General features: G+C 37.6%; 1 protein-coding gene across 3 annotated transcripts in view; it reads left to right on the forward strand.

Annotated features, from left to right (window-relative positions):
• KIAA1328 (KIAA1328 ortholog) overlaps positions 1-16,973 on the forward strand; it is a 179,857-nt gene that overhangs the window by 137,922 nt on the left and 24,962 nt on the right. For all 3 annotated transcript variants that reach the window (XM_062017931.1, XM_062017932.1, XM_062017933.1), the window contains one exon: positions 7,101-7,209. In XM_062017931.1, coding sequence (XP_061873915.1) covers positions 7,101-7,209 — 109 coding nt within the window. The remainder of the gene's footprint in view (positions 1-7,100; positions 7,210-16,973) is intronic.

Genomic DNA, 16,973 nt, shown 5'->3' on the forward strand with positions numbered 1-16,973 from the left:
GGTTTATAATGGAGATTAGGAAAAAATTCTTCCCTAAGAGGATCATCAAGCCTTGGAACGGAGTGCCCGGGGAAGTGGTGGAGTCGCCATCCCCAGAGGTATGTAAAAGCTGTGTAGCTGTGGTGGATGTGGCACTGCTGAGTTAAGGGTTGGACTTGATCTTGGAGTTCTTTTCTAACCTAAACAGTTCTATGATTCTAAGAGTGTATCAGTAAAATGCACAACTAGAGGGAAAGGTTTTCAAGTTGCTTCAACAGCCCAAGAGAATGTAGCTATGTTTAAAATAATAGAAAGCATAGAAAGCCTAGTAAATAACAAATGATCTTCTTGGCTGGTGTTCCTGAATGGAAAAGAAAAAATAGCCCTTTAATCTCAAAAAACTACTTCAACAATTCTTTTTGCTTCTCCAGCAAGCAGAGAGAATAAATACAGTGGGGCTTGCTCTTGAAATGTAATCTTCTTCACATTCTATTCCTGCCCAAGTAATGGCTCCACCATTACAACCTGATATTTTGCTGCACAGGGATGTCAGTACAACTAGAATCTATCCTGCTTTTAGCTTAGTACGTCTGCTTAAGCAGCAGAAGAGCAGCCTTTCTTAGGAAGAGAAAGGATTGTGAGCAAAAACAGCTTGGATGTTTCACTGCTGAGCCTTGAACATAATCCTTGGTTCAATTATGAGGTAGCTTTTTTTTATTTTAACTTGTCAGCCAGTTTGCTGTATATGTCAGCATAAAAATAAAGAAAATGGTAAAATGAGAAGAAATGTGGTGCAGTTCTTAAAGGAACAAATAACTTGTGTTATTGGTTAAGACTGTACCAACATTAAAAAGCAGTGCCTGTGAAGAAACTTTCAAAAGGGTATCATCAGCCTGGACCCAAACAGTGGCTGAGGTTAATCTCTTCCAAGGCACAGCTACAAAAGTTGGAAGCCTGTAAAGGGCTTGTGTCCAAAAAAATCAATTTCTAATTTGAAACAAAATCATTTTTGACTAACAGGGGTTCAGGACCCATTACTTTTGCTGTATAGTCTGCTGACATTTCACACTTTCTGTTGTGCACAATGAATCCTAATAGTCACTTTATAACATTGCTACACCAATCAATTTAAGCAAGAGAAAGTCGTTACAATTCTGCAAAGTTTCAGGGGCAATTTTCACTGATGGTTTTCTTTTATGTTTTTTTCAGCTATCATTATTTTTTTCTTCTCTTTTCCTCTTCCTTCTCCCCCCTCCCTCTCAATACGGTGGTGATGAAATTGAGATTTTTCACAGGTGGATGATGGATTTTGTTCATTGGATGGGAATAGTCTCCAAAAAGTAATTTATTTTCCATAGATTCGAGGAAAAATATCCAACCTGGCCTCTTCGTCCATTCGTTCGTTCATTCATTTCATTTTGTAGTACTTAGGAGAAGTTACAAGCTGCAGCTGGCTATTGCACACAGTAACTGAGCTACACGTAACACTGATTTAGTGATTGTAGTGGTCAGCATCAAGTCTGAAGAAGGTGGATATCATTTGCAAACACTTACCGGGATTGCTGACTTTGAAGATAGAGAGCTGTATGGCAAAATATAACTTCTAAACATTGGCACTTGCTGTGATACTAGACACAGTTCAGAGAAAGCTTTCAAGCTGTGGAACAACCTCAGGTCTATTACTGATTTCAGTGGCTTGTTTATCACGAGGCAAATTACCTGGCACTAATCACTGGAGTTGAAGTCTTCTGTATTTAGTACCTTTTTAATTGGCTTCCCTCTGTTATATGTTCGGACTCCTTTACAAGTATGTCTGTATGCTTGTTAAAGTGGGGTTTTTTTCCATCTTTGGGGATCACTGGGGCACAATGTCCAGTTTCTTAATTCTAGTTAACTCTGGACTTAGCAGTCCCTTGTCCTTGCTTCTGCTGGATGTTCCCAGCTGTTGCTGAGCTGGGAATTCTGCTTCAGATTTTTTTTTTTTTTTTTAATTAGGAAGAAATTATGTAGAATCTTGAAAAAAGAAAACAAGGGATGCTAACATTGTGCTTTGTGGTGAAATTTATAAAAATACAATATTTGCCTTACTGCATCAGAGTGCTGAGCCAGCAAGTTTGGGGGTCTGTATCGGAATGTGTTCAGTACCTGTTGTGTCAGTATGAAGTAAACCTTCCTCTGTAGTTCATATACCTGAGCTCTAGCCAAGCCATGTGATGAAGGGAAAGGAGAATGATGTGAACAGGAGGATTTCTTGTGGTGTGAAATTTGATGACATTTAGCCACGTACCTTAAGGTGGCCTTTTGGTCAGAAAACAGCAGTGCTGGATACTGGGTACAGAAACACGTCCACTGAAAGTTTCTTGACAGATGTTAAACTATGTCTACAGAGGTTTATTATTCTCATGCTTTGATCTGGCTTGTCTATTTGAATTCTGTATTCTTCAGGTTGTAGACTTTCTCCAGGTGCACTTTAGTGTGTTTCTAGTGTTGATGTGGGCTTTTGGGCTCACTGGATAATCTCCTTGTTCCATTAAAGTGGTGGCTGTGTCTGGGGGTACTCATGACGGTGTCCCTCCACAGCAGCACTGGTACTTGTATCAGATTGTGATGTTGCCTTTTCAGCTACCTTTGTCAGATTAATTTCAATGTTTGAGGATTGGACTAGATGATCTCTAAAGGTCCCTTACAATGATTCTAGGATTCTAATTTTTCTTTTTGAGAAGATAAAATGATTAATCACGAAACCATTCCCATATTGAAATGGTGGAAGGCTTTACTGCTTACAGGACTACTCACTTACTGTGGGTACAGGGAGTTTGGAAAGGATGATTTCCTAATAAATCCGCTTTTACTTTCTCCGTGCAGGTGTTTAGTAATGAGAAGAGCATTGTTATCATGGTCGCATCACCTCATGAGTGAGAGAGGCACTTCTGCTCTCTCCTCATGGTAGAATTTTACCAAATGAGCTTAAGCAATCAATTTATATTCTCTCACTACTGCTTTTTGTCTCCTACTTTGGTTTTCTCCTTAGTTTTTATTCATATGCTTTAGTGTTTAGTCAAACTTTTTTTAGTTTTACCAACAAAACTTTAAGCAGACAAAGCAATCTTCAAGTCTTAGATCTTTTCAGTAGTAAATTGTTTTTATTGGTGTCACCAGCAGCTATGTCAATTTGTACTAAAATCTAACAACTTGTCTAGTTAAAAATCACTGGAGTACAGAAATGTGTGTTCTCTTTGTTTCTTTCATGGTAAATTTTACTTTTGGGCTGGGAAACTAAACCAGAGTCCATCCATTGCATTCAGAAATATTGGACACTTCAATTCTATCTTTTTGCACCCTTCCTGAAATAGCTCTGCACTGAGCCAAAGAAAGAACATTTATTTCCCCTTGTCTCTCTTTGAGGGACATAGGATCTACATGCTGTTGTATAGCATGCATAGCTTTCCTTTCTGTTTATTAAAGAAAAAGCCAGAGAAGGAAAATTATTTTAGCTCTTAGAATCTGCACTTTTCCAGGGCCTGACTTTTCTGTATAATGTTTGTTTTTCAATAGGTTTTCTAATGTAGCTTCTTAGGGTTTCAGGATCTGGAACTTCTTCCCTTAAGGGAAGACTCTTCCCTACAATTGAACAGACCAATTAGTTAATATTAGTGAAGTACTTTGATAGTGTGAAGTACTATAGAAATTTTAAGTATTATGAATATTAGTAGTATTTGATTCATAAAGATTTCTTTAATGATTATCAACCTAAATTTCTCTTTGATTTCTTTCATCCCTTTACTGCTTGAACCAACCTCAGCTGTATTTATCCATTCCTAGGGTTTACTCTCTCAAAATGTAGCCTGCTGTGTTTCTCTACTTTCTTCATGTTTTGGTTGCCTGTCTCTCAAGCAGAAATTTACAGCTATTTGAATTTTCTCAAATGGGTCTTTAATCTTCTTAAAATCATTCTTATACAAAGCTACTCAAATAGAAAATAGTATTCTTAACATTACCGTTAGAAGACATCAATAATTGCTTTGGGGGTAGCTCATCTTCCAGGCTTACATCTAGTTTGGCTTTTGCTATTCTTTGCTATTCCAGGTTCTCTCCATCATTGTCAGAATTTAGATTGTCACACCATACATGAGCTTGTTTTTGGGGTTTTTTTTTCTTTTTTTTTTTTCCCAAGGGTGACCGTGTCTATTCTTTTTCCACGTTTCTTGCTCCTCTAGATCATCTGCAAGGTCTCCAATCTCATACTGTCTTCCAACACCTGCAAATCTAATTAATTTGCTGTCATTTGTATCACCCCAGTTCTCTATGACTTTTCATAAATAATTACTAGTCACTTCATAAATTCATTAACTAATTCCCTTTAGCCCTGAAATATATATCCTTCAGACTAAAGAGTTTGTATTTTTTTTCTCCCCCGATAATTTCTTTTCATCAGCTTTATATAGGCGGGTATTATACATCAACATGGTCTTCATTATCTCTTACTTGCCAATATTCCTTTCCTTTATTTTTTCACATGATATGTTTTAATTTATTTATTTTAATATTGTGGACATTTTAAGATCATTATTGATTTAATCTTTTTTGTTTATTCACAGGCTTGTCTGCCCTTTGGTGTTTCTTTTCCATCAATGGACTTGCATGTCTTTTGCGAGATGTATTTTGAAGCATTTATTTGTTTACATATGCACTTATTCAGGATTTTTTGCTACTTCTGTTTTATGTCTGTGCAGCATGACAGCCTCTGTATATTCCCACGTAGTTCCTTTTCTTGCTTTCTATTTCTAGTCCTGCTAATATTTTCAAACCTGAGTCTTTGAACAGTCCCCTTGAGGTTGTATTGGCCACTTCTGAGTCCATATTTTTTTTTTTCAGAGACATGCATCAACTTTGCTATGAATGTAGCATGTTGACAGTATGCCAGCCTTTTCTTTTATTAGGAATTGAATATATTCTCACCATGCTTTTATTACTTTGGTATTAGCTTCTCAAAATCCATCTGCCTCATTCCACTGTCATGTGAAATGTTTTCTGAATATCTCATATTTGATCATAAAGACAGAAGTCTAAGCAAGAAGCTTCCAGTCTTTATATGCATACCCACTCTTCTCATCATAGATTGGCACACTATCAAGTTACCAGGGACACACAATTAGCATACATCCTCAAGATATTTCCAGGAGTTCCTTCACTGATTAACTATATGTAAGATTTTTTTCACTGCATGGAACTGAAGCATAAGATGCTATAGCAAGATGATAAGGACTCTTAATTTTTGTGCTAGCCTCTCTAGAATACACCTTAAAACGTGTGATTTTATTGTTTTGTAGGAATTTATATGCATCTTTAATCAATGCATTATTTTAAAATATCTTAATCCCTTGATAATCTATAAATTTTGCACTGAAGCTGGAATTACAATCGTGTTGAGTTACTTCATGTTTCAGCATGGATGGTAGATAATGTTGCTGTTCACAGAGCTGAGAAATATTTAGGCATGACAGAATTACTTAAAAAGCTAAGTACTGATTTGACTTTAATTTTTGCTGAGACTTGTAGTTTTCCCTATACTTACTCTTTCGTTAAGTGGTGTTGGTTGGATAGAGATAATTAGGCAAAATGATAAAAGCACAAATCCCCAGGCTTTTGTGTAGTAGATCAGATAACTTCTAATTTGCCTATTCCACTTACCTCTGACTACGTCTATGCATGTTGTCCGACTAGATCTTTAAAGTCCAGTTCTCAGGCAGGTGGGTGAAAGATGGAGGATGGGTGGAAAATTGGCTGGAAAGCCTCAAAGGGTTACTATCAGTCCAGCTGGCAGGCAGTTGCTAGTAGTTAGCCACTTAACATTAACTACCTGAACAGCAGGACAGGATGCATCTTCAAGCAGACAACACCAACTGGAGAAGTAGGCAGTATGCTGAAGGATAGGACTTCAAGGGACTGGGAAAATGTTTTGGCAGAAACCTGTCTAGGTTCAACAAAGGGAAATGCCAGTTCCTTCAAGCCCAACTGGGTACTGACAACCTAGAAAGCAGTTGTGCCAGCAAAGAAATGGGTGTTCTGCTGAACAGCAAGCTGAATACGAGTCAGCAGAGTGCCTCTGTGATGGAGTAACCAAACCTCCTCCTGGGCCATAGTAGCAAAATTGTCCTCATTGGGTTAATGAAGTAGCACTTCGCCTTCTTCCACTTCTCTAGAGTGCTATGTCTGGTGCACAGCTCCACTGTGCAACAAGAGCATTGACAAAATGTGGGATGTTTAACAGAGGCAATGAGGACCGTCAAGGGGTAAAGCATAGGACCTACCGGGAGAGGCTGAAAAAGATGGAAATGTTAGCCTTAAGAAGAAATTATTTAGCACAGATCTTTCTGCTTTTCTCAGCTACCCAAGGAGAGGATGTAGGGAAGAGGGAATGATACTGTCTTGGAAGTCATAAGCAACAGAGCAAGAGACAGTGGGGACAAAAATACAGCTAGGGAAATTCTGATTATCTCTACAGAAAACATTTTTCACTGTGAGAGTGGTCAAACACTGGAACCAGAAAAGTTGCCCAGAGAGGCAGTTTCACTATCAGTGAAGAAGTTCACAACCTATCTGGACAAGTGCTTTAAACCTGATCTTCTTGTCCTTGTTTTGAATGAAGGATTGGACTACATGACCTCCAGACTTCATTTTTCAGCCCAGATTCTGTTGTAATTCGGGATTTTGTGGGACAGAGGAAAGAAGGAAAGGACTAACCGTTCTGTTTGTCAAAAGCAAAATACTGTTACAGTGATATTTACACTTTGAAAACTAGTATAGCATGTCATGAGAACTGCATCTGTGAAACAAGCTGCATCCTTTGGACCTCTTTAAGAAATGATGACTGCACAAGTCTGTAAAACTTCAGGCAGTAAGATGGAGGCTGTAAAGTGTGACTTATTCTACACATTTGATTCTATGTGATCCTGAAACGCAAGCTATGCACAGTACTGTGAACTGATTAGTTCTTGGGTTGCCATTCTGCTGCATTTATGTCACTGAAGAAATATCTCAGTGTTCTGTAATAAAGCAGAATCATGAAATATGTCCAAAATCAACTAGCTTCTGATGTCTGGCTTGTCTTCATTCTATAGGGACAACTTCGAGATTTAGGAAGGATGGAGCTACATCTCCTGGGCTGATACGGAGAAGCAGAGAGCTTGCAGCCACAACCATGTCACCAATCCAACATGACACTTCACGGTAAGCTGCTAGGTTTACGAATCTGCAAACATAATTGTCAAATTCTCCTAGATGCAGGGAAGTGAGTGAATTTCTATGATATTCCATGCTAGTGTGGGTTGGATAATGTAAACTAAAAGCTGCCATATCCTTTTGACATTTATAGTAAGCCTTAAATTGCTTGTTAGAATAAGAAAAGCAGGAATATGCCAAGTTCTAACATTTTCATTTTACTTAGATTTTGAACAGAAAGTATTTTCTGTTCCAAGACCTGACACATTAAAAACATTTGTAAATAATTTGAATGGATGATGTTAACCCCTGTTAAGTTTTAAATCTACTTGAAGATTTTAATCCCTCTGTATTTCACAACCCACCCCCATTTTATCAAATGACATTTCTTTAAAAATGTTTTGTACCAGAGTTATTTTATGTTTAATGACAAGCAACAAAATCACATTAAGTCAGCAATTCCTGATTATACTATATATCTTCACTAAATGCACTGGAAAAGCAGCATTATCACTTCTGCTCCAATGAAGAAACAGAAAGCAGTATTGTTGTTACGCTTAAGAGTCTAAAAACAACTTGCTTTCCTTAGGCAGGATTACAATTCTAGCATTTAGTGCCTAGGAGAAACAGCACACAATACCTGCCTGTCTATCATACCCCACATTTTCTCATAATAAAATCTTTTGTTAAGCAACAAAGTAAATGCAATTAAAGTCTGAATTTGCTGTATTTTACACCACTAGCTGTATGACTTTGTGCTATGTGATGACAAGCATGTAGGATCATTCATAAGAAGAGTTAAGTGTTTCTTGGAGAATGAGAGGGCTCAAGTCAGATTTAACCTTCTCTTGGCCCTGTGGACTAGGAAAATGTATGCTTGATATCATCCCTGTATTCTTGGCAGCATCTGGCAGTTTATTTCTATCTTCTGAGAGAACTTGTGATATATAATAGGTGAAAAACCACTATCAATATTAACAAATTTGTACTTACTTGCTATGGAAACACTTTTTTTTTCCCCTTCAGAAGGAAGGATGATAATTCTGGGAGGATTTAAGAACTGAGATAGATTGGGCTCTATTTCCCACAAGTAATTGTATGTTTAAACAAACATACACCACCAGATTGCCTAGGCATTTCTCTTAGAAGCAAGGGTTACCTCTTCAAGCCAGTAATGTCAGATAAAAAGTGTGTAAAGATACTGCTTGATACCATGTAACAGTGATGAGTTGAGATTCCATTCAAGCACTGAGTAGCAGATATAATTATTCACGTCATACAACAACTGCTCAGGAAAAGGAATTTTATTCACAAGGATTGATGGCCCATTCTTTTTCACAGAGGGGAGTAGAACGTTTGTTGAAATATACTGTTAGAAATCATATCAGATAAAGTGATCAGTAAAAGGAGTCTGATTAGCTGTCATCCTTAAAGTTTTATTTTACCAGTTGATGACAAAATTTGAAAAATCCTGTGTTTCTGGGGTGTTCCCTTCCTCGCTTTCTTTCTCTCCATTGATGTAAGTATAATTGACCAGTTTAAGCAGCCATGTTGTTCTTTCCCTTACTCATGGCCTTCTCTAATTGAAAATGGTAAATGGACAAGTATTTCTGTGGAGACCTAAAGCTGATCCTATCCTTCATCAAAAAACCTGCTTGGGCAGCAGGTCAGTCTCAATTTATCACTGAATGGTTATAAGCTTAGACTGCAGGTTTAACTAACTAAATTAATCAATATTGAGAATTATTGCTGCTTTTGTGCCACTAAAGTTAAGATTTGTCAGCATGTTCGTTATAATCTGTGATTTGGAGAGAGGGGGTTCACAGTTTAACCACAACAGTTGACACGGACCTGAAACCTGCAGCACAAAGCCCTGGCCTAAGAGCAAATTTATTTATTCGACAGTACGTGTAAACCTAATTACTTTTGACTATTTAAATTTATAGGGCTAGATTCAACTCATGTTTGTGCCAGCTTTAACTAGCACAAACCCTGGCACTCAGCAGTAGCAGCAGTGGAAAGTGTGCCAGGGAGAAGGTGTTGGAAAGTGACAGAGGCTCCCTTCCAGCATGAGGCATCAGGGTGCTAGCCTAGATTCTGGGCAGGGCTGGCTGGATAAGCAGGCATGGCAGATAGAAGACATGTTGGCTTGATAGCCTGTCTTGGCAGAGCTCAACTGGAGGCTTCAGTGTGTTACAGCTACTTTGTGCTTGAGGAGGAATCACTGCAGTCCTACTTTCTTCTCTGTCTCTGAGTGAATCATGTCTGGAACAAGAAATAAATATCCATGGAAGATAAAAGTGTGTACTTTGAGAGCCTTAGTGCTAAAACTTGTAGAAGGACCAGACTTGCAGAATGAATGTCCATGAGGTGGTTTCAGTGATATCTCTGAAAGATAAATAGCATTTCTTTACCTGTCATCCTGAGTTTGGCCAATAGTCGATTTGTTTGCCCATCGTGCTGCTATGCATACCTGTCACTGCTTTTCACAATACAGCCAAGCATTGCATGTGTGGCTATCCAGTGTTCTTAAGCCAAGTGTCTACACCTGCCTGAGCCCCTTGAAATCATGTTCACAGCAGGTCTGGAAAGCTTTTCTATTCCTTGTGCTGCTTATTTATCTAGACTAAAGCTGATATATTTGATTTTTCAAGGTTCAAGCTGGGGAAATTTGAAAGAATAAGTTTGTTTCTTACCAACTAAAGTGTAGTTCCTCTGACTGCCTTAAACATTACCTTTTTAGTGACCAGGGCCATCTCTTTCAAAACTGTTGTTTATCTAGAAGACAGACTGAGTGTAAGCTGTGCGATGGAAAGGAGCTGGAAAGGGGAGGCAGTGGCATTTGTATGCTTTCATTTAGTAATGAAGTTTTTACATAGCCTAGATCTTACCGTAGGTATAATCAGGTGCTGATTTCAGCAAAACAAGTGTTGTGTTGCAAAACAGAAGTGAAACAGCTCTAAATCAAAGTATTAACTTCTTGAAAAAATTAAAAATTCTTGTAAATTGTGCCTTGTGAAAGACCATTTAATTTGATTGCAGCCTTCATGTAATTGTCAGGCTCTCCCCACGCAGAAACAGTTGTAGTGTTGAGTTTGGCTCAGTAAGTCCCATAACACTGCAGATAATCAAGCACTTAAAAAGGCACGGGCAAAGGTTGTTCTGCTCACCATGGAAACAGATAATTCTCCTGTAACATTTTTCACTTTGGGCATCTAAGAGGTGAGTTTAAGAACAGTTAGGTAAATTACGGGATTGAGTAATAGTGTGGGATTTCAACATTAAGCCTATGTTTTCTTGTTTAATTTTTAAATCAGAACTTTAATGCTAGCTGAATGCATTGTCTTGAAGTTTCTCGTAGCCATTAAAATAAGTGATTTAGAAGTTCCTGCAATATGAATACTGCATTTGAGCTGTATTATTATCTGTTAGACTACAGTGGCCTGTTGGAGTTTTTATAAACAGATTGTATTGTGTAAATTTGTGCTTAGGGACATTTTAAAAACAAAACTATTTACCCAATTGCCCAGCACATCTCAGGTGAATGTGTATTCAGGGACTTTTAAGCAAATTAATATCTGATGTAAAATACAATGTGCAGTTGTATACTTAATAATGCACACTGGAATAGTCTAGAGGAGATCTGTTACACTGAGCATTAGGAAATACGACAGTGATGAGATTTAAGCTTCTGCCTTACTTAAGCAGTAGTTGCCTTTCAGACCTGTGTTTGTTGGACGCTTAAATATGATTCTACTCTTAAGACAATACTATGAAGTTCCTTCTAGTGTGGAGTCTAAGCAAGCCCTGCCCAAAACAGTGGGTTCCCCCCCCCCCCCCCCCCCCCCTTAGGATCAGATGCTGTTAAAAATTTAAAAGAAAGATGAGACAGAGAACTTTCATTCCAAATCTAACTTGTGGATATTTAAAGAGATTGAAGTGTGTTTGGAGTGGAGTGGTGAGTTAGGTGCTAAATGTGGTAGGAGACACAAGCTTTCCCTAGTCACTGAGAAAGCCAGCAGCACAAAAAGTCTGATACAGTTCCGTACGCAAGTGATAAAACCAGACGTTGGCAAATTAATCTCTCTTATTCACAGTGTAGGTTGTTAATTGTTCTCTCTGCTGGCTGTCGATATAATGTGAAATTTTCATTCCCTATTCAAGATGGAAAAAGTTGTGGCTGAAAATGTTAACATTTGCATTTTTATTTGTTGATTTATTTAAAGGACAGCCTCTCTTACAGCAATCCATCACTCAGTGACACCCCAAATATGAATAATGTATTGTAGACTTGCGGTTACAATGTGTAATAAGTGCCAGAGACAGTAGAAGAATGTTAACTATGTTGCAAATGTAATATTTATCGACTCATAGTTTATTGCTCTCGAGGTTCAATAATACTGACCATAGGACATTAATATCACTTATCTTGATTTTAGTTGGGCACCTCTGTATGTAGAAATAACCCATCTATCTCATACTTACACAATAAATGTGAATTTTATAGCACTTTGGTAAGAAGTGCATTGTAGGTTTCTTTGCCTAGTACTCACAATTCTCATTTACTTCTATCTGACATTGATCCCACTCCAATTGCCAAACCCAGATGATGAGCACCTGAGCACTCTTCTAGAGGCTTTATTTACTAGCTACATTATGATCTTATGCCTCTAATGGTGTTTGGACCAGGTTTCTCTTCCTGTTAAAGACCAGTATCAAGAGAAACAGTGCTTCTAGTGCTTCTGTCTGAAAAGATGGTGTCTGAGAATCATAAAATCATAAAGTGGTAGGGTTGTAAGGGACCTTTAGAGATGATCTAGTCCAACCCCCCTGCAGAAGCAGGTTCACCTATATCAGGTTGTGTAGGAACATGTCTAGGTGGGTCTTGAAGACCTCCAAGGAAGGAGCCTCCACACCCTCCCTGGGCGGCCTGTGCCAGGGCTCCCTCACCTCAACAGTGAAATAGTTTTTTCTTATGTTTAAGTGGAACTTTTTGTGTTCCAGCTTCATCCCATTACCCCTTGTCCTGTTGCTAGCTACTGTAGAAAAAAGGGATGTCCCAACCTCCTGACACTCACCCTTTAGATATTTGTAAAGATATTTGTAAATAAGATCCCCCCTCAGTCTCCTCTTTGCTAAAAGAGAGTTAATTTCTCTTTTGGAAAGACATGCATTGCAAATCTAAAACATCTCTCTTTCAGAGGATCAGGAGTATCAGAAATAGAAGTGATAATTAGGTCAACGGTTGTTATTATAGACATGGCATGTATTTACAGAGAATTTTTTCATCAATGAATGGAAATACATTAGAGCAATTTTGGAAGACTAGGATTTGAAATTGAGTGCCTTTGAGAACCAAAATTTTCTTGATAATCTGTATAAGAAAAGAATTTGCAATAAGGCTGTACTACTCCAGCAAATCAGTCAATGGTCATCATTCCTGTCTTCAGCACTTGCTCCAATAGTTTTGCTTCAGAAACTGATACAGACTGGGCAAACACTACTCCTTATCTACACTGTTCAGTTACGATCACTAAAAGCTTTGATGTCTCAGGGGTGAAATGCAGATATGAACCCAGGACTGGGATCAAAACCAAATTTAACAATGGGAGATTTCAAACTTGTGTTGAAATCGGATTTTGCCTGTGAAGCCTGACTCTTGGGAAACTCAGAATTGGGTTCAGCCATGAAAATGATAAGCCTTGATTATATTTTGTGTTGTAGACATCAAGTAAATTTTGAAATGACATTCTGTATTTACATCTGAGGTTATCAAATTTAAGACATCGTCAGCTTCTTTTTCTTTACTGTGTGCAACAGGAACACCTATTTGTGTCACAGCAGCCTACCTAATATAGCTGCTTTGCAATAACAGTTTTGGCGTGTCCGTTGCTGACAATGAAAATCATATTGGGAAATTCTGACTTGCAGTGCAAAAGGATTAATGTTAATTAGCAACTGTTGGCTGTAATTGTCACCCTCATTAAAATGCAGAATTATGTATTTCTTAGTTATAAATAACCTTTCTAATTGTACTTGATGTATGCCAGTTTAATCAAAAAGTACACTTGCAAACAGGCAGATATTTGCATTAATCTAGCACTGGATCTTAGTCTTTTTTGATCACCTTTTATTCCAAAGTTGACTAGTTGGAGGAGGTCTGTTATAGCTACATATCCTTCATACTACTACTTTTTTTTTTTATTTAGCTCTGTGGATCTGACAGGATTTTGTATTAAAATGAGGGGAAAATGTCTTCTGGGAATGTTCAGTGCTAGAGAAAATGTGTCAGTTTTCAAGTAGTTGGCAAGGTTTCCATCATTCAGTGGTATGACAATAACTTGATTGTAGTTTGAAAGTAATAATAAGCAAAGAAAAATAGAGTACAAATCATATTATGAAGCTGACTTAACTCTTCATGTGTGCTTCCTGCTATCATTTTCATTGTTGTCTTAATTACTTCTTTTTTACATTTCCCCCACCATGCTTTTGCATGTTCTCAGATATCACATTAAGTCTTAAGGGAATATTGGTTCATTGGATGTGATTCTTGTTTGCACTTATAATCACAGTGATGAAAACTTAGTCTCAAAATATTTTTTGAAAATGTTTTTCTTTAAAAAAGAATCTGTTTCCTTCTGTGCTTTGCTTTACTTCTTTGTCAAAAAACTGATTTAGCTCTTTTTTCTTCCACTGATATTCTGAGTGCTCTGCATTGTAGCTTTAAAATATGTTATTGAAATTACTGTGATGGTAATTTCTACAGGGTTTGGCAAGTTAAGACCATTCTGGGTTCCTCTCTTCATGGTTCTCTAAGGAACTATTCTGCATGATCCTCTTCGTTGCATTGTAATAATTTTTGATTCCTTCTTTCAGAGGAGTTTCCTTTTGTTTTGATGTTGGTTGGTTGTGTTTCTTTTGAAATGGGTGGAATTGGTTAATATATACAGAATGGTCTTTTACTTTAGGAAGCCATACTTCCATGAGCTGTCTCTATTATATGTCAACCATGTTGCTTATGTGTTACAGAATCACAGATTGGTAGGTGTTGGAAGAGATCTCTAGAAATCATCCAGTCCAAACACCCTGCTAAAGCAGATTCACTTTAATTAGGTTGCACAGGAACGCCTCCAGATGGTTTTGGATAACCTCCAGAGAAGAAAGCTCCACACCATCTCTGGGCATCTTGTTCCTGGGCTCACTCACCCTCACAGCAAAGAAGTTTCCCCTCATGATCAAGGGGAACATCTCGTGTTCCAGCTTGTGCCCATTATCCCTTGTCCTGTCAATGGGCACTACACAAAAAAGGCTAGCCCTGTCCTCTTGTAAATTCTATTGTATTAATATATTACCTTTTTTCTTTCTCCTTCACCTACCTGGACTTTTCAGGCTGTAAACTCTTCAGGACAAGATCCTGAAACAGTACATCTCCATGCTTGGTCAGCCCATGTAATAATGATGATGAACTGTGATACTAGCATAGTTAGGGTAGAATTCATCTTGCTTATTTTGAGACAACTGAGCTAGTTATCCTTAGCTTCTTTTATGGTCAGTGATCAACTAAATCACCTTATAGTGATACCTGTTGTCCTGTGGGCTGTAAAATAAGCCCATATTGACATCTTACCCCTCTTGTAGCTGAATATGTGGAACTAAAAATAAGTTGTTTGTCATTCATATTTTGATTATGTGTTGGAGGCAAATGCAGGGCTAACCAATGTGCTGCATGGTCAGTGCCTTTGTTATTCACATAGTTTTAATCAAAGGGCTTAAGTAACAAATGCTCTGTGAGAGGGGGTGGATGTGGCAATTGAATGTCCAGCATCTTCCTCAGTAGAGTGTGAACTTGTGACATCATGTGACGTGCTTAATAAAACTTGTGACATGTTTAATAAAAATTGAGGTAGTGGAAGACTGGAAGTTTGCTTTGGAGAATCATTTTTAGAAGTGACATGAAGTGGTGATGCCCTGTAACTCAAACGTAGATGACCAGGACACTGCAGTGTTTCTGAGGTCTGAGCAGGGCCTTGCACCACTCAAACATGTCATGCATCAGAAGATGGACTCAGCTGTCTTCTCAATTATTTTCAACTGGTGAATTGCCTACTTACAAAATAAATTCTTACTTCTCTGTCACTTCAGGATATTAATCAGTCCTTTATACTATTTGATTTGCCCCATTTCCAGTTTTTCATGTGCTTTTTTTTTGTTTCCATCATGATATCCTAATTCTCTGCCTCAGTAAAGACCTCCCGTTTTTGTTTTTGCAACCATAAATAGCAGAGTGTCAGCGGCAAATGTCATCTCAATATTTGTTCTTTCTCTAGGCCACTTCTGAATGCATTAAAGACTTCAGGCCCTTACAGATTTCTTTGAGGCTCCATTGATGACCTCCCTGGCCACTTTATAGCAGACCAGTTTTAATGTTTTTTCTTTATTTCCTGGCTTTTAACAGGTTATCTATCTATTAATGGATTTTCCTCTTAGTTTATGACAACTTTTAAGTCTTTGGTGGTAGATTTGCTAGAAAGCTTTTAGTACACCAGATAGAGTATATAAACTGTATTTTCCTTTTTCAGATGGATAACAGTTCTACAAATCTAGGAGAGGTCTCCAGTGTATTATGACTTAGTATAAAGACTGTCAATATGTCAAGTTTATTGATTCTTTATTATAATTTCTATCAATTTTCTTGTTCTAAACATCAGACCTCTTCAGTTGTAGATTTCTGCATCATTCCAGATCACTTTAAAAAAACCCCTAAATTTGTCCCAGAACTGTGGCAGCTTTAGGCAATTAGTTATGTGCTACAGTTCAGCTATTTTATGTATTTGTTCAACACTTCAAGTTGAGACAGGTCCTCCTCTGTGTCCTCTGTGGCTTCACAACCTTCCTAAGTGCTTGCATGGTGAATTTGTGTCAGCTCATTCAGCTTTTCTGCTATGGCCTTATCATCCTTACATGCTCTTTTATAATTTTATGTCCTCTTGGTTTTAACAGATAGTCAGATTTCCTATTTTTTGTATATTTGAAGTGGGATTTGTTATTTGTTTATGCTTTAAGCAGAAAGACCCTTAGTCTTTGACTGGAATTTATTGTGGTGGGTTTTTTTTTGGTTATGTTGTTTCGAGTTGGGGTTTTTTTTTTTTTTAACCTATTAATTACTTAATTACAAGAGGGCACATTTGGAACATGCAACATTTAGCTGTAGACCAGAGGCCCAGTTAGCTCAGGAGTCAGAAGACTTCTTAATATGTTTTTTAACTCCACATATTCCAAGACTGTCATTGTAGTTTTCTTTTAACATACACAGCTTTTTAGGTAGTCATCCATAATATATGGATTATTTTAATGATTTTAAAAATAATTACATATTCATCTCTTCACATCTTTTAAAAGACATTTCTGTTGTGGAAAACCCCAATATCTGGATTTAAGCCTCAGTCTCGTAAAGTTACATATCTGGAATTAGTTCAGTAAGATACACTAGGTGAATATTTGGGCCCTGATTTTTCCTAGATAGAGTAATGAAATAAAAAAAGGTATCTTCCACATGTGGGTAGAGAAAGTCATGGCAGTGTTTCAGTGTAAAGAGTATTGAACTATTAAATAAGGTTTTGTTTTGTAAGCCTCCCAGCGTCACTTTTGTAAGCTCTGATTCATGTAACATACCTTTTAGTTTTCTGATACAGATTTGAAGGAAAGAGTTGATGATGTAGTCCCTGGTTACAGATCTTTGTTCAAGCTGAGTGAACTAATCTTTACTGCAGGTG

Source organism: Colius striatus, chromosome Z, assembly GCF_028858725.1.
Source record: "Colius striatus isolate bColStr4 chromosome Z, bColStr4.1.hap1, whole genome shotgun sequence".
In the NCBI taxonomy this organism is placed as follows: domain Eukaryota; kingdom Metazoa; phylum Chordata; class Aves; order Coliiformes; family Coliidae; genus Colius; species Colius striatus.